Source organism: Dama dama, chromosome 1 (genome assembly GCF_033118175.1).
Source record: "Dama dama isolate Ldn47 chromosome 1, ASM3311817v1, whole genome shotgun sequence".
NCBI lineage: Eukaryota > Metazoa > Chordata > Mammalia > Artiodactyla > Cervidae > Dama > Dama dama.
In genome coordinates this window covers 55911223-55933324 of record NC_083681.1, presented here as the reverse complement: position 1 = coordinate 55933324, position 22102 = coordinate 55911223, and the positions used below count along the sequence as shown (strand labels likewise).

At 39.6% G+C, this 22102-nt stretch overlaps 1 protein-coding gene across 1 annotated transcript in view; it reads left to right on the top strand.

The window, feature by feature from the left end:
* GDPD4 (glycerophosphodiester phosphodiesterase domain containing 4) overlaps positions 1-22102 on the top strand; it is a 156458-nt gene that overhangs the window by 25721 nt on the left and 108635 nt on the right. Inside the window, exon 2 of the mRNA XM_061149099.1 lies at positions 157-294. Coding sequence (XP_061005082.1) covers positions 157-294 — 138 coding nt within the window. The remainder of the gene's footprint in view (positions 1-156; positions 295-22102) is intronic.

Here is a 22102-nt window from a genome sequence, read left to right as displayed (position 1 = left end):
AACAGAAAGAATTAATAACTGACTAGGGTACAAAGTTAGTTAATGCCTGAACTAAATGATTGACAACTGACTTTATGTGTAAGTTATTTTCGGGAAGAGCAAGACAAAACAGTCCATACCTTAAAAAAAATTTTAAGTATGGTGCTCTGAGCTAAGGTCGGGTGTTAGCCTTGTATTTTGTCTCAGTCCCTGACGGGGTATCCGAGGCCACGCCCCTGGCCACGCCCACCCGCACCCGCACCCGCACCCGCACCCTTGGGCGCTTCATCCTGCTTGGCCGCCATCTTGAGAGACGTTGGCCTTCTCCAACCTGTATTCCTGATTTAGGTTTAGAGTTGTAGTCACCGTAAGTACAATTCTGTGCTTACCCCTTAGGCATCTCTACAAAGAGGAAGCTACATTAATACTCTTAATTTGGTAGGCACACCTTAGGCATTCTACCCTGCCAGCTCACTATATCTAGTGAAGCTGGCGCTGCCATCATCCTTCCCTGCTCAAGGGAGGGCGCTAAGAACAGAGGGCTTCCTCTTAAGCCGGTCCCAGGCGCGGCGGGGAGGGCGGGGAGGGGGTGGGAAGTGGGGGTGGGGGACACCAAGCCCCGCAGCCCCTGGGCTCTTCAGCGGCTCTCTGAAACATCCCAAAGTTAGCTTGACATTGAAAAAACTTCAGTTGGAATATGATCCTTGGAATTTTGTTGGAAATATCAAAAAGGTTTAGAAATAACTGGTCAAATAGGGTATAAGGTGACTGTAAAGCACCACTTATTCACTTAACCAAAGTGCCATTAAAAGATTTCAAAGGCAAATAAAGTTATGACAATCACTTAAAAGGTGAGGAATGTAAAATCTGTAATCACACTAACTCGATATTCCAAGAAAACTTGGTTCTCTTAACAGAGAGCACCAAAACTTCAGTCTTTCATCAGCTTACTTTTAATAACAAAGTCCCTAATTAAATCATTTACCTAATTAAAATCCAGTCTAATCCTAGTCATTTCTGACCAGGTAAAAAACTCTTTTCTCAGGGTTCCTTTCCCATAAACAACCTTCCACAATTTTCTGTGTACATATTGTTTAGTCGCTAAGTCATGTCCAACTCTATTGTGACCCCATAGACTATATGCTGCCAGACTCCTCTGTCCAGGAGGTTTTCCAGGCAAGAACACTGGAGTGGGTTACCATTGCTTGCTCCAGTGTACCCATATTAAGTTAACCTTTATTTTCTCTCCCATTTAGAAATAGCCAGGATTAGGGAAAAGTCACTTTGTTTTCCCTTAACAAAATGCATTTCCATTTTTTCATACTTTCTTGCACTGAAAACACATATCTTTCCTGTATGCTAAAATGTTTCCCTTGTTATTTCTAGTAGCTTGAATTATGTGTATTTTATTATTTTTCCTTAGTTGTTTTTTTTTTAAGGCTGAGTAACATTCCATTAGAATCCACCTGCCAATACAAAAGATAAGGGTTTCACCCCTGAGTTTGAAAGATCCCCTGGAGAAGGAAATGGCAACCTTCTCCAGTATTCTTGCTTGGGAAATCCAAGAAAAGAGGAGCCTGGCAGGCTACAGTCCATGGAGTTACAAAAGAGTCAGACACAACCCAGTGACTAAACAACAAGTATTCCGTTGTGTATGTGCATCTTATATATCACATCTTCTTTTTCCGTTCATTTGGTGATGGACATTTAGCTTGCTTACATGTTGTGGCTATTGTAAATAGTACTGCGGTGAACATTGGGGGTCATGTATCTTCTCAAATTACAGTTTTCTCCAGATACATGCCCAGAAGTAGGATTGCTGCATCATATAATAATTTTATTTGTAGTTTTTTAAGGAACCTCAATACTGTTCTCCACTGTGGCTGTACCAATTTACATTTCCACTAACAGTGTGGGAGGGTTTCCTTTTCTCCACACCCACCCCAACACTGATTGTAGATTTTTTGATGATGACCATTCTGACCCGTATGAAACAGTATGAAAAGGCAAAAAGATAGGTCACTGAAAGATAAACTCCCCAGGTCAGTAGGTGCCCAATATGCTACTGGAGATCAGTGGAGAAATAACTTCAGGAAGAATGAAGAGATGGAGCCAAAGCAAAACAACACCCAGTTGTGGATGTGACTAATGATGGAAGTAAAGTCCAACGCTGTAAAGAGCAATATTGTATAGGAACCTGGAATGTTACGTCCTTGAATCAAGACAAATTGGAAGTGGTCAAACAGGAGATGGCAAGAGTTAACACCGATATTTTAGGAATCAGTGAACTAAACTGGACTGGAATGGATGAATTTAACTCAGATGACCATTATATCTACTACTGTGGGCAATAATCCGTTAGAAAAAATGGAGTAGACATTATAGTCAACAAGAGAGTCCGAAATGCAGTACTTCGATGCAATTTCAAAATGACAGAAAGATCTCTGTTCATTTCCAAGGCAAACCATTCAACATCAAAGTAATCCAAGTCTATGCCCTGACCAGTAATGCTGAAAAAGTTGAAGTTGAATGGTTCTGTGAAGACCTACAAGACCTTTGACTGGGTGGATCACAACAAACTGTGGAAAATTCTTAGAGAGATGGGAATACCAGACGACCTGACCTGCCTCCTGAGAAATCTGTATGCAGGTCAGGAAGCAACAGTTAGAACTGGACATGGAACAACAGACTGATTCCATATTGGGAAAGGAGTACATCAAGGCTATATATTGTCACCCTGCTTATTTAACTTATATGCAGAGTACCTCATGTGAAACGCTGAACTGGATGAAGCACAAGCTGGAATCAAGATTGCCGGGAGAAATATCAATAACCTCAGATATGCAGATGACACCACCCTTATGGCAGGAAGTGAAAAAGAACTAGAGAACCTCTTGATAAAAGTAAAAGAGGAGAGTGAAAAGTTGGCTTAAAGCTCAACATTCAGAAAACTAAGATCATGGTATCATTTGATGAAAAATAGATGGGAAAACAGTGGAAACAGTGACAGACTTTATTTGGGGGGGCTCCAAAATCACTGCAGATGGTGACCACAGCCATGAAATTAAAAGACTCTTACTCCTTGGAAGAAAAGCTATGACCAACCTAGATGGCATATTAAAAAACAGAGACATTACTTTGCCAACAAAGGTCAAAGCTATGGTTTTTGCAGTAGTCATGTATGGATGTGAGAGTTGGACTATAAAGGAAGCTGAGCGCCAAAGAATTCATGCTTTTGAACTGTGGTGTTGGAGAAGACTCTTGAGAGTCCCTTGAACTGCAAAGAGACCCAACCAGTCCATCCTGAAGGAAATCAGTCTTGAATATTCATTAGAAGGACTGATGCTGAAGCTGAAGCTCCAATACTTTGGCCACCTGGTGTGAAGAACTGACTGATTTGAGAAAACCCTGATGCTGGGGAATTTTGAAGGCGGAAGGAAAAGCAGACAACAGAGGATGAGATGGTTGGATGACATCACCAACTCAATGGACATGAGCTTGAGTAAACTTCAGGAATTGGTGATGGACAGGGAGGCCTGGCATGCTGCAGTCCAAGGAGTTGGACACAATTTAGTGACTAACAACCAACTAAGATTTAGGAACAGCATTTCATGTTTTCTTTTATTTTCATTTGAATATAAAGTAGTTCCAAATTCTCAGCCTCCAAATAGCCAATGTTTAACAAAGAAGACAATCAGATATTAGACAGACAAGACAACTAAGGCCAAAACATAAAATAAACCAAAACCTCAGGACATTAGCCCAGGTTTAGAAGAACTCTGCAGGTGTAATGTTTTTATTGCCCCTGTTAGTGTAGGCTTCTAGCCCATGATCCTACCAAGTTCCCACCACCTGGGCCTCTAACCCACCATCTGGAAAGTACAGGTGCTTTTTAATCAGGTTGTTGTTGTTCAGTTGCTCAGTCATGCCCAACTCTTTGTGACCCCATGGACTGCAGCACACCAGGCTTCCCTGTCCTTCACTATCTCCCAGAGTTTGCTCAAACTCATGTCCATTGAGTAAGTGATGCAGTCCAACCATCTCATCCTCTGTTGTCCCCTTCTCTTCCTGCCCTCAATCTTTCCCAGGTTCAAGGTCTTTTCAGATGAGTCAGTTCTTCGCATCAGGTGGTCAAAGTATTGGAGCTTCAGCATCAAGTGTCTTCCAGACCCAGAAATTGTTTCTTACCTGCCATGAAAAATAATGCACCAAAGGTCAGCAGCATCATGCCAGGGGAAATCCAGGGAATGGTCCCTGGAACAAATGGACCAGGCAGTTGCTTGGACTCATCCACAGGCTCCTAATGCCTGCAAAGAACCAACAAACCGTGGATAAAAAGTCTGGCTCCACAAATTTATTACCAAATCAGTTTCATTTGCTTGACATGCAATAAACCAAGTTACAGATATGCCAGGGTTTGTAGAGGAGAACAAATCTCAGAGCCAGAAATAAAACTCAGCTCCAGGTCCCTGAAGGTGAGGGATTTGAGATATTTATGGGATAAATAATCAGGGTGGTCTTTATGCTCCAAATAAAAACAGTTGTCTAAACAGGGTGAGAAAAGGTAATTTGAGGTAGAGAAAAGGTGAGGCAATTGGTATTTTGTGCAGGTGTATCTGAGTGACGTTCTTCTTCATAGATGCATGTTCAAAAAATGGAGATGCTTAGCATGATATGAGGGTGAAGTTTGTGGCACTCTGTTATCAAAAAATCATACATCAGATACTTGAGCAAGCTCAGTTTTAGGGTTAGTATCCCAACTAGTGTATGTGGGCTTGAACTAGGCAAGAGCTGACCTCAGGTTCCTAGGCTATGTGAATCTTGGAGGGTATCCATTTTGCAACAAATAAGGCAAACTTGCTCAGTGAAGCAGAGGGTGTTTTGAATAGCTGTATGCTTATCTACTGATATGTTTGTTGGTTTAGTCACTAAATTGTGTCCGACTCTTGTGACCCCATGGACTGTAGCCTGCCAGGCTCCTCTACCCATGGGATTCTCCAGGCAAGAATACTGGAGTGGGTTGCCATTTCCTTCTCCAGCAGATCTTCCCGACCCAGGAATCGAACCTGAGTCTCCTGCACTGCAGGCAGATTCCTTACTGACTGAGCTATGAGGGAAGCCCACTCATAGCTTCCCTGGTAGTTCAGCTGGTAAAGAATCCACCTGCAATGCAGAAGACCCCAGTTTGATTCCTGGGTCGGGAAGATCTGCTGGAGAAGGCTACCCGCTCCAATGTTCTTGCACTTCCCTGGTGGCTTAGCTGGTAAAGAATCCACCTGCAATGCAGGAGACCTGGGTTCAGTCCCTGGGTTGGGAAGATCGCCTGGAGCAGAGAAAGGCTACCTAGTCCAATATTATGGCCTGGGGAATTCCATGAACTGTATAGTCCATGAGGTCGCAAAGAGTCAGACATGACTGAGCGACTGATCTGTTAGACGAGCTCAAAAATTTCTTATTCACCTGTTTCTGGTCATCCTATTTTTTATGGTTGCAGGATGGATTTTTTTTTTTAACTTTATGGGGTACAGTTTCAATTTCAATTCTTAGATATTTACTAAAACCAGTTGTGTGGCTCAATATATGATCAGTTTTGAAAACGCGTTCTATTTCCATTAGAAGACAATGTTCATTCTGTGATTATTGAAGACAGTGTTCTATATATGTTAATTTAGATTAGTTTGTTAATCAAGTTGTTAATGTTTTATCTACTTAGAGAATTTTTGTCTGCTTATTATATCTTTTATTGAGATAAGCATGCTAAATCTCCTGTCATGATTGTGGATTTGTCTGCTCTTCTAGAGGCTGTGTGATTGGATACCTATAAATGAAAATTTCTTTTCTAAAACTCATTTTTCATCATTATGAGATGTCCCTCTTTGTCTCTGCTAATGCTTTTTTCTGCAAGATTCTTTGATCTGCTGACAATATAGTGAAGTAGATTATGTCACATGGCCCCAGTTCTCATTTTTTCCTTTAATTACATTCTTTGTGTTCATAGCTGTTGCCATACGGCTTTACAGTGGCCTCCTAACATGAGTTGACACACTCTGCTTTGACTTTGACATGAAGACATCCCTTGGAGCAGAGAGTTGAAATTGAAATGGGTTTGTACCTTGGTCCTGCTCTCTTAGATAATTTCCATCACCATGAGAACATACTCAGGCCAACCTGGTTGAGTGTCACATGGAGCAGAATTATCTGGCCAGTCTAGATGAGCAGAATGAATAGTTGATTAGCTCAGATGTGTGAGCAGTAAATTATAATTATATATGATTAAAGATTTTGCCTTTGGTTGAATGTGGCATTATCCTAGTAATGAAATACTGATACATATAAAATTTTGTGATTTCCTAGTCTTTTACTTACTGTTTCAACAAACAAGGCTCTTCTAAAGGATATGTGGTTGAGTATTATTGTTTTAATCTAGTTAGACAACTGTTTTTATTTGGAGCATTTAGTTTATTTACATTAAAAGGAATCAGTGATATATTTAGATTTAAATCTGTCATTTACTATTTGCTTTGTTCTCCTGTTCCATGTTTATTTTCCCTCTTTTGATGTTAATATTTTTTTATTTCTATTTAGCTCCTTTGGCTTATTATATACTCCTTATTGAAGTTAATAGTATACACATTAACTTACCCTAGTCTACCTTCAACTAATACTACTTAACGTATAGTAGAGAACTGTGCAACAAACTGTAAACTTTCATTTCTCTACTTCTCGCATTTGAGTTATCATTGTCATACATTTTATTTTACTTCTATGATTGTGATGAGCTGTAGTATTCATGGTTATAATTTTTCCTTCAAATATTCAATTATCTTCTAAAGTGATTTTATAAATAACATTCTTTTATACCTACCCATGGTATACTACAAGGTTGTTTATTGTCACCCTGTTTATTTAACTTATACATGGAGTACATCATGCAAAATGCTAGGCTGGATGAGTTACAAGCTGGAATCAAGATTGCCAGGAGAAATACCAACAACCTCAGCTATGCAGATGATACCACTCTAATGGCAGAAAGTGAAGAGGAACTAAAGAACCTCTTGATGAGGGTGAAGGAACAGAGTGAAAAAGCCAGCTTAAAACTCCATATTAAAAAAACTAAGATTATAGCATCCTGTCCCATCACTTCATGGCAAACAGAAGGGGAAAAGGTGGAAGCAGTGACAGATTTCCTCTTCTTGGGCTCTGAAATCACTGTGGATGGTGACTGCAGGCATGAAATTAGAAGACGATTGTTTCTTGGGCAGGAAAGCTATGACAAACTAGACAGTGTGTTACAAAGCAAAGACATCACTTTGCTGACAAAGGTCCTTATAGTCAAGGCTATGATCTTTCCAGTAGTCATGTCCAGATGTGAGAGCTGGACAGTAAAGAAGGCAGAGCACTGGACAATTGATGCTTTCAAACAGTGGTGCTGAAGAAGACTCTTAGAATCCTTGGAAAGCAAGGAGATCAAAGCAGTCAATCTTAAAGGAAATCAACCCTTAATACTCTTTGGAAGGACTGATGCTGAAGCTCTAATACATTGGCCACCTGATGTGAACTGCTGACTCATTGGGAAAGATCCTGATGCTGGGGAAGATTGAAGACAGAAGGAGAAGAGGGCAACAGAGGATGAGATAGCTGGATGGCATCACCGATGGAATGGACGTGAACTTGAGCAAACTCCAGGAGATGGTGAGGGACAGGGAAGCCTTGTGTGCTGCAGTCCATGGGGTCACAAAGAGTCGGACATGACTTGGCGAGTGAACAACAACACATATTTAATATTTCCAATGTGCCTCATTCCTTTATCTAGGTGTATATTCCCCCCTGGTACTTTTTTCCTTCTTACTGACAGACCTTCTTTAGCATTTCTTATAGTAGATGTCACCTGTTGATTAATTCTCCAGTTTTTAATATCTGAAAAGATCTTTATTTCACTGTCTTTTTGTAACTTTTTTGTAATTCTAGTGCTGAATTCTAGGGTAACATAGTTGTTTCTTTATTTCTTCAGTTCTTTGAAGAGGTTGCTCCACTATTTTTTTTTTCCTTTTGGCTTTTCATTATTTTTTCACCAGAAGTCATTCTTGTTCAATGAAGATCCAAAAGTCATTCTTATCTTTATTCCTTTACGTGCAATTTGTCATTCTTCTCTGGCTAATTTTGTGATTTTCTCTTTATCATATTTTTAACTATCTTGATTATGATGTGTTTCATAGTTTTATGTCTGTGCCTTTTCCTTGGGATTTGTAATGCATTTGCCTGTGGATTTATAGTTTTCATCAAATTTGAAAATCTTTCAACCACTAACTCTTCACATATTGTTTTTGTCTCTAACTTTCTCCCTTCTCACTTTCAGTAACTCCAGTCACAATTATCTTAGAATGCTTCTAGTTGATGTGCAGCTCATAGTTTCTCTCTCCTTCTTTCTTGTTTTCTAATTTTTTTTCTACAGTGTCTAATCTCCTTTTAATCTTAGCAGTGTATTTGTCATCTCAGATATTATGTTTCATCTCTAGAAGTTCACTTTAGATATTTTAAAAATATCTTACATGTCTTCCCTTAAAATATTTGCTTTCCTCTATTGTCATGAACAAGTCGAATATAGTTGTAATGAAGCTTTAATGTCCTTGCCTACTAAACCTGTCATCTGAGACTTTTCTGAGTAGTTGTTGATTGATTGATTTCCTATTTATGGATTGTATCTGCCTGGTAATTTTTGATTCAGGCTTCCCTGGTGGCTTAGTGGTTAAGAATCTTCCTGGTGGTGCAGGAGACATGGGTTCAATCCCTGGGTCAAGAAGATCCCCTGGAGAAGGAAATGGCAACCCACTCCAGTATTCTTACCTGGGAAATCCTGCAACAGAGAAGCCTCGAAGGCTGTAGTCCATGGGGTTGCAAAGAAAGAGACATGACACAGCAACTAAACAGTAACAACAACAAAATATTTGATTAGATGCTAGGCATTGTGAATTTTGCTTTGCTACCTACTTTCCATATTTAATAATATGTATTCTAGGCCTTTGTTCCATAACCCAGTGAAGTAACTTGAAAATATTAGGTTGAGGCAAAAGTAATTGAGGTTTTATATTGTTGAACTTTGCCATTTGATAGTGGAATACATTCTTAAATAAATGTAGTTATCTAAAACATTTTAGTGCACATTTCTTTCTCTATGCTTTTTGCAAATTACTTATTGCTTGCTATTTATTTTATGTTTATTTTAGACTATAGAAATGAGGTAGACAAAAACAAATTTTGAGCAATTTTTTTATTTGAGTTCAAAATGGGTTGTAAAGCAGTGGAGATAACTCATAATATCAACAACACATTTGGCCCAGGAACTGCTAACGAATGTACTGTGCAGTGGTGGTTCAAGAAGTTTTGCAAAGGAGACGAGAGCCTTGAAGATGAGGAGTGTATTGGCTGCCTATCGAAAGTGGACAGTAACGAATTGAGAGCAATCATCAAAGCTGATCCTCTTAGAACTAGACAAGAAATTGCTGAAGAAGTCAATGTTGACCATTCTACAGTCATTTGACATTTGAAACAAATTGGAAAGGTGAAAAAGCTCTGTAAGTGCGTGCCTCATGTCCTGACTGAAAATTTTTAAAAATCACGTTTTGAAGTGTCATCTTTCTCTTATTCTATACAACAACAGTGAATCACTTCTCAGATTGTGACATGTGATGAAAAGTGGGTTTTATGCAACGACCAGCTCAGTGGTTGGACCAAGAAACTCCAAAGCACTTCCCAAAGCCAAACTTGCACCCAAAAAAAGATCATGGTCATTGTTTGGTGGTCTGCTGTCTGTCTGATCCACTACAGCTTTCTGAATCCCTGCAAAACCATTACATTTGAGAAATATGCTCAGCAAATCGATGAGATACACCAAAAACTGCAGTGCCTGCAGTCAGCAATGGTCAACAGAATGGGCGCAATTCTCCTCCACCACAACACCCAGCCACATGTCACACAGCCAACGCTTCAAAAGTTGAATGAATTAGGCTACAAAGTTCTGCCTCTTCCACCATATTCACCTGATCCTTTGCCAATTGACTACCACTTCTTCAAGCATCTCGACTACTTTTTGCAGGGAAAACACTTCCACAACCAGCAGGGTGCAGAAAATGCTTTCCTAGCATTCATCAAATCCTGAAGCATGGATTTTTACACTAAAGGAATAAACAAACTTATTTCTCATTGGCAAAACTGTATTGATTATAATGGTTCCTATTTTGATTAATAAAGGTGTGTTTGAGCCTAGTTATAATGATTTAAAACTCATGGTCTGAAACTGCAATTACTTTTGTACCAACCTAATATTTCTATTCTTCTGAGGCTCACCTTTAAGTTTGTTTCGCCAGATCACAGCGGCCTTTAATGTAGGCCTAGCTTTTTTTTTTTTTTTTTCCTGCACTGCTGAGGAAATACCCTTCTAAGTTTCCTACCTAGTGCCACATGCAACAGTTTTTCTGCTTTGGTGGAAACTATTCCCAGCCTTTTATGAGCCCTGGGGATTGACTCAGCACTTTTATTCTGTGTGGTTCTCTCCCTTCTCTCAGGTAAGTTCTTCTAAAGCAAGTATTGATTAGTATTCAGTTGGAGACATGGGAGAGAGACACAAGGGAACACTGATCTCCCTAAACTGCCGTTTCATTCTGCTCAGTCTGGGACACTGCCAGGCTCTACTGTGTGTTCATACCCAGTGCTTTACCCTGAAAAAGTATATCCAGGTTTTAAATGAGAGAGTCATAACATTCACTTCCTTTGTTTTCCTCAGTTGAGGATTACTACAGTTCACTGCTTATCGTATGCTGTCTGAAACCTGTTATTTCACATCTTGCAGTTTTTTAAATCATTTAATCTGGGCGAATTACTGTAGGTCTTGTTACTCCATTTCGGCCAGACATGAAACATTCAGACTTGGTGTTCTTTTTTTTTTTTTTGCTTCACTGGGTCTTCATTGCTGCACACAGGCTTCTCTTGCAGCGAGCAGGGGCTTTTCATTGCTGTGACTTTTCTTGTTGTGGAGCATAGTCTCTAGGGCATATAGGCTCAATTGTTGTGGTATACAGGCTTAGTTGCTCTGCAGCGTGTGGAATATTCTGGAACCAGGGATTGAGCCTGTGCCCCCTGCATTGGCAGTCAGATTCTTTTTCTTAATATATATATTAAGAAATATATAAAACTGGAAGTCAGGAAACACCTGGAATAACAGGCAGATTTGGCCTTGGAGTACAGAATGAACCAGGGCAAAGGCTAATAGAGTTCTGCCAAGAGAAGGCACTGGTCATAGCAAACACCCTCTTCCAACAACACAAGAGAGGACTGTACACATGGACATCACCAGATGGTCGACACGAAATCAGATTGATTATATTCTTTGCAGCCAAAGATGGAGAAGCTCTATACAGTCAGCAAAACCAAAACTGGGAGCTGACTGTGGCTCAAATCATGAACTCCTTATTGCCAAATTCAGACTGAAATTGAAGGAAGTGGAGAAAACCACTAGCCCATTCAGTTATGACCTAAATCAAATCATTTATGACTATACAGTGGAAGTGAGAAATAGATTTAAGGGACTAGATCTGATAGAGTACCTGATGAACTCTGGATGGAGGTTCATAACATTGTACAGGAGACAGGAATCAAGACCATCCCCAAGAAAAAAAAATGCAAAAAGCAAAATGGCTGTCTGAGGAAGCCTTACAAATAGCTGTGAAAAGAAGAGAAGCGAAAAGCAAAGGAGAAAAGGAAAGCTATACCCATTTGAATGCAGAGTTCCAAAGAATAGCAAGGAGAGATGAGAAAGCCTTCCTTAGTGATCAAGGCAAAGAAATAGAGGAAAACAACAGAATGGGAAAGACTAGTGATCTCTTCAAGAAAATTAGAGATACCAAGGGAACATTTCATGCGAAGATGGGCACAATGAAGGACAGAAATGGTAGGGACCTAACAGAAGCAGAAGATATTAAGAAGAGGTGGCAAGAATACACAGAAGAACTATATACAAAAGATCTTCATGACCCAGATAATCACAATGGTGTGATCACTCACCTAGAGTCAGACATCCTGGAGTGTGAAGTCAAGTGGGCCTTAGGAAGCATCAGTACAAACAAAGCTAGTGGAGGTAATGGAATTCCAGTTGAGCTATTTCAAATCCTGAAAGATGATGCTGTGAAACTGCTGCACTCAATGTGCCAGCAAATTTGGAAAACTGAGCAGTGGCCACAGGACTGGAAAAGGTCAGTTTTCATTCCAATCCCAAAGAAAGGCAATGCCAAAGAATGCTCAAACTACTGCACAATTGCACTGATCTCACACATTAGTAAACTAATGCTCAAAATTCTCCAAGCCAGGCTTCAGCAATATGTGAACCATGAACTTTCAGATATTCAAGCTGGTTTAGAAAAGGCAGAGGAACCAGAGATCAAATTGCCAACATCTGCTGGATGATCAAAAAAGCAGGAGAGTTCCAGAAAAAATATCTATTTCTGCTTTATTGACTATGCCAAAGCCTTCGACTGTGTGGATCACAATAAACTGTGGAAAATTCTTAAAGAGATGGGAATACCAGACACCTGACCTGCCTCTTGAGAAACCTGTATGCAGGTCAGGAAGCAACAGTTAGAACTGGACATGGAACAACAGACTGGTTCCAAATAGGAAAAGGAGTACATCAAGGCTGTATATTGCCACCCTGCTTATTTAACTTACATGCAGAGTACATCATGAGAAACTCTGGGCTGGAGGAGGCACAAGCTGGAATCAAGATTGCTGGGAGAAATAACAATAACCTCAGATATGCAGATGACACCACCCTTATGGCAGAAAGTGAAGAGGAACTAAAGAGCCTCTTGATGAAAGTGAAAGAGGAGAGTGAAAAAGTTGGCTTAAAGCTCCACATTCAGAAAACTAAGATTATGGCATCCGGTCCCATCACTTCATGGCAAATAGATGGGAAACAGTGGAAACAGTAGCTGACTTTATTTTTCTGGACTCCAAAACCACTCCAGTTGTTGACTGCAGCCATGAGATTAAAAGACACTTACTCCTTGGAAGGAAAATTATGACCAATCTAGACAGCATATTGAAAAACAGAGACATTACTTTGCCAACAAAGGTCCGTCTAGTCAAGGCTATGATTTTTCCAGTGGTCATGTATGGATGTGAGAGTTGGACTACAAAGAAAGCTGAGCGCCGAAGAATTGATGCTTTTGAACTGTGGTGTTGGAGAAGACTCTTGAGAAGACTCCAACGAGAAGACTCCTTGGACTGCAAGGAGATCCAACCAGTCCATCCTAAAGAAGATTAGTCCGGGGTGTTCATTGATAGGATTGATGCTGAAGCTGAAACTCCAATACTTTTGGCTTCTGATGCAAAGGACTGACTCATTTGAAAAGACCCTGATGCTGAGAAAGATTGAGGGCAGGAGGAGAAGGGAACAACAGAGGATGAGATGGTTGGATGGCATCACCGACTCAATGGACATGGGTTTAGGTGGACTCCGGGAGTTGGTGAAAGACAGGGAAGCCTGGCGTGCTGCAGTTCATGGGGTCACAAAGAGTCGGACACAACTGAGCGACTGAACTGAACTGACTGAATATGAAATAACAATTTCTTAATATATATATACATATATATATTATAGAAGTATAGTTGACTTACAGTGTTTCAGGTGCACAGCAAGGTGATTTAGTTATACATATACACATATATTATTTTTGAAATTATTTTCCATTAAAAGTTATTAGAAGATATAGTTCCTATGTTATATAGTAAACCTTTGTTATTTGTTGCCTATCTACTTTTTAAAATAGAAATCTAGCATTCTATTCATACTATGTCAAACAAGTGGAATCAAAATGTCATCAATTGGGGAGGACAAGATGGTGGAGGAGTAGGTGGATGTGGAGTGCATCTCTCTCCATGGATACATCAGGATACACCTTCAGACACAGAAGTGCATGCAGAACACCAGCTGAGAGTGGACAGGAGGACCTGACCAGTGGCACAGAATATATAGAACCACGCAAAACTCGGTAGGATGAAGGAACTAGGGGAAGAAACAGGAGTGTTGGTAGGACTGGACCTACCCTTAGCAGGTGGGGGAACTGAAGCAGGGGTCTGATCCTCACATCAGGGCAATTGTCTAAGTCAGAGGAGAAACATTTAAGACTGAGAGTGAAACAGTTGATCTGTGGCAGTGTAAATGGAATGGGAATCAGACAGTCCTTGCCACACATACATACCCCGGGTGGGACCACTGGTCCACTGGAAGGCACAGCAGCTGGGAGCTGGAGTTTAGGAATTGCGGAGTAATTGCAGGGCGAGGGCTGCTGTTGACTGCGGAGAGACAGATTGAGGGGATGTGAGGGAGGCGATCCTGGTGGGAAATGCCAGTGGAGGAAAGGCAGGCAGCCATGGAAGCAAGGTGATACTGCAGAGTCAGGCGTAGGGGGTTGGAAGCATCACCATAGCCTCTGTCTCCCCACACGCCAGCATCTGCAGCTGAAGAATAGAGAGGCTGGCCCATCAAACGCCTGAGGCACTGATCTACAGAGTAGGACCCCTCTACGCCAGGGGGGCCCCTCTGTGTGCCTGACGTGCCGAACATCAGAGAAGGGGCCCAGGCAAGGGAGCCCTCTAAGTGCCTGAACGGGAGGAGCTACGGAGAAAGACTGGCCGAAGAGGCCTTCTGATCGCCAGCTACAAGAGGCTCAGAAAAAGACTCTGATAGGGCCATTACTCCTGCGGCGGGGGCAACCCGTGTCCCTGCACACTAGTTACCACCAGAGTACCCGCAAGCCAAGCAGCTGTGCCACCTTCATGCTCAACTCTCACTGGGGCAGAGCGGCCACAGGCACAAAGAAGTTTTACGTCTATGTGCTCAGGGTTGCTTTTGTCACGTCCAACTCTGTGATCCTGTAGACCATGGCCTGCCAGGCTTCTCTGTCAAGGAAGGGTTTCTCTAGGCAAGCATACTGGAGCATATTGGCCAATACTGGTTGCCATTCCTTCTGGAGCACTATTATTTCCTGCTGCCCTAGCTGTTGCCTCCCCTGAGTACATGGTGCTGCCAAAACCCCTGCGACCCAAGCAGCTGCACCACCTCCACCCCTGGCCCTCACAGGGGCAAACCCAAGCTCTCCAGGACAGCCTCAAGAGCAAACCCCAGTGGATGACCCACATGCAGAGGTGGCAATAAAACCACAATTGAAACCCAGGGGCACATCAGCAGATGAATGGATAAGGAAGCTGTGGTACATATACACCATGGAATATTACTCAGCCATTAAAAAGAATTCATTTGAACCAGTCCTAATGAGATGGATGAAGCTGGAGCCCCTTATACAGAGTGAAGTAAGCCAGAAAGATAAAGAACATTACAGCATACTGACACATGTATATGGAATTTAGAAAGGTGATAACGATAACCCTATATGCAGAACAGAAAAAGAGACACAGAAATACAGAACAGACTTTTGAACTTTGTGGGAGAATGTGAGGGTGGGATATTTCAAAAGAACAGCATGTATACTATCTATGGTGAAACAGATCACCAGCCCAGGTGGGATGCACGAGACAAGTGCTCCGGCCTGGTGCACTGGGAAGACCCAGAGGAATCGGGTGGAGAGGGAGGTGGGAGGGGGGATCGGGATTGGGAATACATGTAAATCTATGGCTGATTCATATCAATGTATGACAAAACCCACTGGAAAAAAAAAAATAATAATAATAAAAAAAAAAAAAAAAAAAAGAAACCCAGGGGCAGTGTGGCTAAGGAAGAAGACTCAAACCTTCCCACCAACTGTACAAGCTGCAGATTAAATCCACACGATCAACTAGGCAGACTCTGTGTCTATGGAATATATAAAAGGTCATTGAGAGCTCCCACAAAAGAAAACTCACTAGTTCTGATAGCCGTGGACATTGGAGGCAAGAACACAGGAGTAGGACCAGATTAGAATCTGAGTTGCCCCCACAGCAGGTCCAAAGATCAGCACAGAATTAGAGGGCATCCTAGGGAGGTGAGGTGGATTGTGACACTCCCAGCTAGGGAAAGGACTCTGACAGCAGTGACTCAAGAAAAACATTTATTATTCTTATGGTTTGACATGTCCTGTAGATTCTTTTGGATTTTTTCCTTTTTTTTCCACCTCTTTTGTAGTTGTCCATTTCACTAGCACTATGAAATTCACCTAAGCTTTTGAGCTTTCTTTCTTTCTCAGTCACATTCTTTATTGTTGTTATAAACCTTTGCCTCTACATTGGGCTTTTGCAGTTCTGTGGAATTTTCCTTGGGTTTTTGTTTGTTTGTTTGTTTGTTTTCTCTTTTTTAGTTTTAATTTTTTAAACCTATCATCATTTTTCTACATTTTTTCCTTTCTATGCTTTTCCTGCTGTTCTTTTCCCCTTGCAGTTAATCTTTAAAATATATAAATGTTCTTCATCTACCTCTATTTAACTTTTCATATCTATTCTTTCTTTTCTTTCTCTTCTTTCCTCTCAATATATTTGTTAGTTTTATTTTTATTGCCTTATCCCCCAATTGGCACCTTGCCTTAGTTTTGTTTTGCACGTTGTGCTTAAGTTAATTTTGTTCTGGCAGATATAATTTTTGGTTTCCTTTTTTAGCTGTGTCAATCTATTGTACTTTATTTTTGTTGGACTGTTTTGATTTTGCTTATGGGTGTATATGTATATGTGTATATTCAGTCACACTTTTTATTGTTCTTATAAACTTCTGCCTCTCCATTGGGCTTTTGCAGTTCTGTGGAGTTTTTTTCTTCCTTTTCCCTTTTCTCTTTCTTCTTCCGTGTTTTTTTTTTTTTTCTTTTCTCTTTTTTATAATTTTAATTTTTGAAAACCTATTCTATTTTTTTCTACATTTACTCCTTTGTTTGCCTTTCCTACTCTTCTTTTCCCCTTGCAGTTAATATTTAATGTATATAAATCTTCTTCAACTCCTCTGTTTAACTTTACATATCTATCTATTCTTTCTTTTGTTTCCTCTCAACATATTTGTTAGTTTTGTTTTCATTGCTTTATTCCCAACTTGGCACCTTCCTTTAGTTTTGTTTTCCAGTTTGTGCTTTAGTTAGTTTTGTTCTTAACTCGTAAATATAATTTTTGATTTCCTTTGTTTGCTGGGACAGTATACTGTATTTTTGTTGGACTGTTTTGACTTTGCTCATGAGTGTATTTGTATCTGTGTATATTCCATTATTTTAATTATTATTTGCCTGATTTTGTAACTGCCATTTGTCTGGGGTTCATCCTTGGTCTCATTTTTGGATATTTGTTTTAATCTAACTTAATGCCATAACAAATCACTTGTCGAGTCTTCATTCCTGACTGGAGATCAAGCCCTGAGTCTTTGGAGTGGCAGCACTGACTCCAAGACCCTAGACTACCAGAGAACTAACGCTGCTGCTGCTGCTAAGTCGCTTCAGTCGTGTCCAACTCTATGCGACCCCATAGATGGCAGCCCACCAGGCTCCCCTATCCCTGGGATTCTCGAGGCAAGAACACTGGAGTAGGTTGCTATTTCCTTCTCTGGTGCATGAAAGTGAAAAGTGAAAGTGAAGTCACTCAGTCGTGTCTGACTCTTAGCGACCCCATGGATTACAGCCCACCAGGCTCCTCTGTCCATGGGATTTTCCAGGCAAGAGTACTGGAGTGGGGTGCCATTGCCTTTGAGAACTAACACTAGGGAGAATCAAATAATGATAACTCACACAAAGAAAACCACTTGAATCCAAGACCCAGCATCACCCAGCCACCAGTCACATCCTGTGCAGGACGCCACATCTAAACAACAAACAAAACAAAAATACAAACCCAATCATCAGCAGGCAGGAGTACCACCTCACTCAGCCTTGCCCATCAGAGGAAAAACAAACGAAAGTTCAGCACAAATCTCACCCTATACAAAGCTTGCAGAAACCACTGGACCAACCTTAGGAGGGCATAAACCAAAAGGAAGAAAGAATTTAACCTTCTTCAAAGAAACAATTAAACTTTACTTGAAACCTGGGAAAAGGAGACCTCAAACACAGTAAGTTAAAAAATAATAATAATGAAAGGCAGAGAAATACTTCACAAATGAAGAAACAAACTAGAAACACAAGTCCAAATAAATGAAGAGGAAATAAGCAAGCTACCTGAAAAAGAATTCAGAATAATGATAGTAAAGAAGATAAAAAACATTGAAAAAAAAAATGGAGAAAATGCAAAATCAGTCAAGAAAGACCTAGAAGAATTAAAGAATAAACATACAGAGACAAAAAACACAATTACTGAAATAAATACTCTAGAAGGAATAAATAGCAGAATATCTGAAGCAGAAGAACAAATCAGTGTGCTGGAAGATAAAATGGTGGAAATAACTTCTGCAGAGAAGAATAAAGTAAAAAGAATGAAAAGAACTGAGGATAGTTTCAGAGACCTCTGGGACAATATTAAACACACCAACATTCAAATTATAGGGGTCCCAGAAGAAGAGAAAAAGAAAGGGTATGAGAAAATTTTTAAAGAGATTATAGTTGAAAATTACCCAAACATAGAAAAGGAAATAGTCAATCAAGTCCAAGAGGCACAAAGAGTCCCATACAGGATAAACCCAAGGAGAAACACGCCAAGATACATACTGATCAAACTGACACAAGAAAGTGAAAGTGAAGTCACTCAGTCATGTCTGACTCTTTGCGACCCCATGAACTGTAGCCTACCAGGCTCCTCCATCCATGGGATTTTCCAGGCAAGAGTACTAGAGTGGGTTGCCATTTCCTTCTCCAGGAGATCTTCCTAACCCAGAGATTGAAACCGGTCTCCTGCATTGTAGGCAGAAGCTTTACTGTCTGAGCCACCAGGGAAGCCTGTTAAACTGACAAAGATTAAACACAAAGAAAGAATATTAAAAGCAGCAAGGGAGAAGCAACAAGTAATATACAAGGAAAACCCCATATGCTTAACAACTGATCTTTCAGCAGAAACTCTGCAGGCCTGAAGGGAGTGGCAGGATATATTTAAAGTACTGAAAAGGAAAAATCTACAACCAAGATTACAGTACCTGGCAAGGATCTCATTCAGAATTGATGGAGAAATAAAAAGCTTTTCAGAGAAGCAAAAGTTAAGAGAATTCAATACCACCAAACCACCTTTACAACAAATGTTAAAGAGACTTATATAGTCAAGAAATACAAGAAAAGAAAACAGATCTACAAAATCAACCCCAAATAATTAAGAAAATAGCAATAGGAACATATATATCAATAATTACTTTAAATGTAAATGGATTAAATGCTTCAACCAAAAGACACAGACTGGCTGAATGGATGCAAAAACAAGACCCATATATATGCTGTCTAAAAGAAACCCACTTCAGACCTAAAGACACATGTAGACTGAATGTGAGAGGATGAAAAAATATATTCCACACAAATGAGAAGCAAAAGAAAGCTGGAGTAGCAATTCTCATATCAGACAAAATAGACCTTAAAATAAAGATTACAAAAGATAAGGAAGGACACTACATAATGATCAAGGGATCAATCCAAGAGGAATACATAATAATTCTAAATACCTATGCACACAACATAGGAGCACCTCAATACATAAGACAAACACTAACAGATATAAAAGGAGAAATTGACAGTAACACAGTAGTAGGAGACTTTAACACCCCACTCACACCAATGGACAGATGATCAAAACAAAAAATTAATAAGGAAACACAAGTCTTAAATGATATGTTAGATGAGGTGGATCTCAATGATATCTTCAGGATATTCCATCCAAGTACAGAAGAATAAACCTTGTTCTCAAGTGCACGTGGAACATTTTCCAGGATAAACCACATTTTGGGTCACAAATCAAACCTCAGTAAATTTAAGAAAATTAAAATCATATCAAGCATCTTCTCCAACCACTATACTATGAGACTAGATATCAATCACAAGAAAAAAATTGTAAGAAACACAAAAACATGGAGATTAAACAACACATTTCTAAATAACCAATGGGTTACTGAAGAAATCAAAAGGGAAATAAAAAAACTTCTAGAAAGAAATGACAATGAAAACACAACAACTCAAAACCAATGGGATGCAGCAAAAGCAGTTCTAAGAGGGACGTTTATAGCAATACAACCCTACCTCAAAAAACAAGAAAAGCATTGAATAGACAACCTAACTTTACACCTAAAACAACTGGAAAAAGAAGAAGGAAAAAAAAAAAACAAAATTAGTAGAAGGAAAGAAATCATAAAGATCCAAGCAGAAATAACTGAAAAAGACATGAAAGAAACAATTGTAAATAATAAAACTAAAGGCTGGTTCTTTGAGAAGATAAACAAAATTGACAAACCCTTAACCAGACTCATCAAGAAAAAAGAGAGAAGAATCAAATCAACAAAATTAGAAATGAAAAAGGAGGTTACAACAGACAATGCAGAAATACAAAGGATTATAAGAGACTATTATGAACAACTATATGGCAATAAAATGGATAGCCTGAAAGAAACGGACAGATTCTTAGAAAAATTCAATCTTCCAAGACTGAACCAAGAAGAAATAAAAATTATGAACAACCCAATTATAAGAACTGAAATTGAAGCTGTGATCAAAAATCTCCCCAAAACAAAAGCCCAGGACCAGATGGCTTCACAGGAGAATTCTATAAAAAATTTGGAGAAGAGCTAATGCCTATACTTCTAAAACTCTTTGAAAAAACTGCAGAGGAAGGAACACTTCTGAACTCATTCTCCAAGGCCACCATCACCCTGAAACCAAAACCAGACAAAGACAACTCAAAAAACAAAACTACAGACCAATATCACTGATGAACATAGATGCAAAAATCCTCAACAAAATTTTAGCAAACAGAATTCAGCAACACATCAAAAAGCTAATACACCATGATCAAGTTGGGTTTATTCCAGGGATGCCAGGATTCTTCAGTATATGCAAATCAATCAATGTGATACACCATATTAATGAATTGAAAGATAAAAACCATATGATAATTTCAATAGATACAGAAAAGGCCTTTGACAAAATTCAGCACCCATTTATGATTAAAACTCTTCAAAAAATGGGCATAGAAAGAACCTACCTCAACATGGTAAAAGCCTCACCATATTATAAATCTACAGGAAACATTATTCTCAATGGTGAAAAACTGAAAGTATTCCGCTGAATATCAGGAACAAGACAAGGGTGTCCACTTTCACCACTATTATTCAACATAGTTCTGGAAGTCCTAGCTACAGCAATCAGAGAATAAAAAGAAATAAAAAGAATTCAGATCAAAAAGAAGGAAGAAAAGCTCTCACTCTTTGCAGATGACATGATACTGTACATAGAAAACCCTAAAGATAGTATCAGAAAATTACTAGAGCTAGTCAGTGAATTTAGCAAAGTTGCAGGATACAAAACCAATACACAGAATCACTTGCATTTCTATATACTAACAATGAAAAATCAGAAAGAGAAATTAAGGAATCAATCCCATTCATCGTTGCAACAAAAAGAATTAAATATCTCGGAATAAACTTACCTAAGAAGACATAAGTACTGTACACAGAAAATTATAAGACACTGGTGAAAGAAATCAAAGACGGCATAAACAGATGTTTCTGGGTAGGAAGAATAAATATTGTGAAAATGACTTTACTACCAAATGCAATCTACAGATTCAGTGTGATCCGTAGTAAACTGCCAATGGCATTTTTCACAGAACTATAACAAAAAAGCTCACAATTCATATGGAAACACAAAAGACCCTGAATAGCCAAAGTAGTCTTGAGAAAGAAGAGTGGAGCTGGAGGAATCATGCTTCCTGACTTCAGATTATACTACAAAGCTACAGTCATCAAGACAGTATGGTACTGGTGCAAAAACAGAAACATAGACCAATGGAACAAGATAGAAAGCCCAGAAATAAACCCATGCACCTATGGGTATCTTTATTTTTGACAAAGGAGGCAAGAATATACAATGGGGCAAAGACAGCCTCTTCAATAAATGGTGCTGGGAAAACTGGACAGCTATAGGCAAAAGAATGAAATTAGAACACTTCCTAACACCATACACAAAGATAAATTCAAAAATGGATTAAA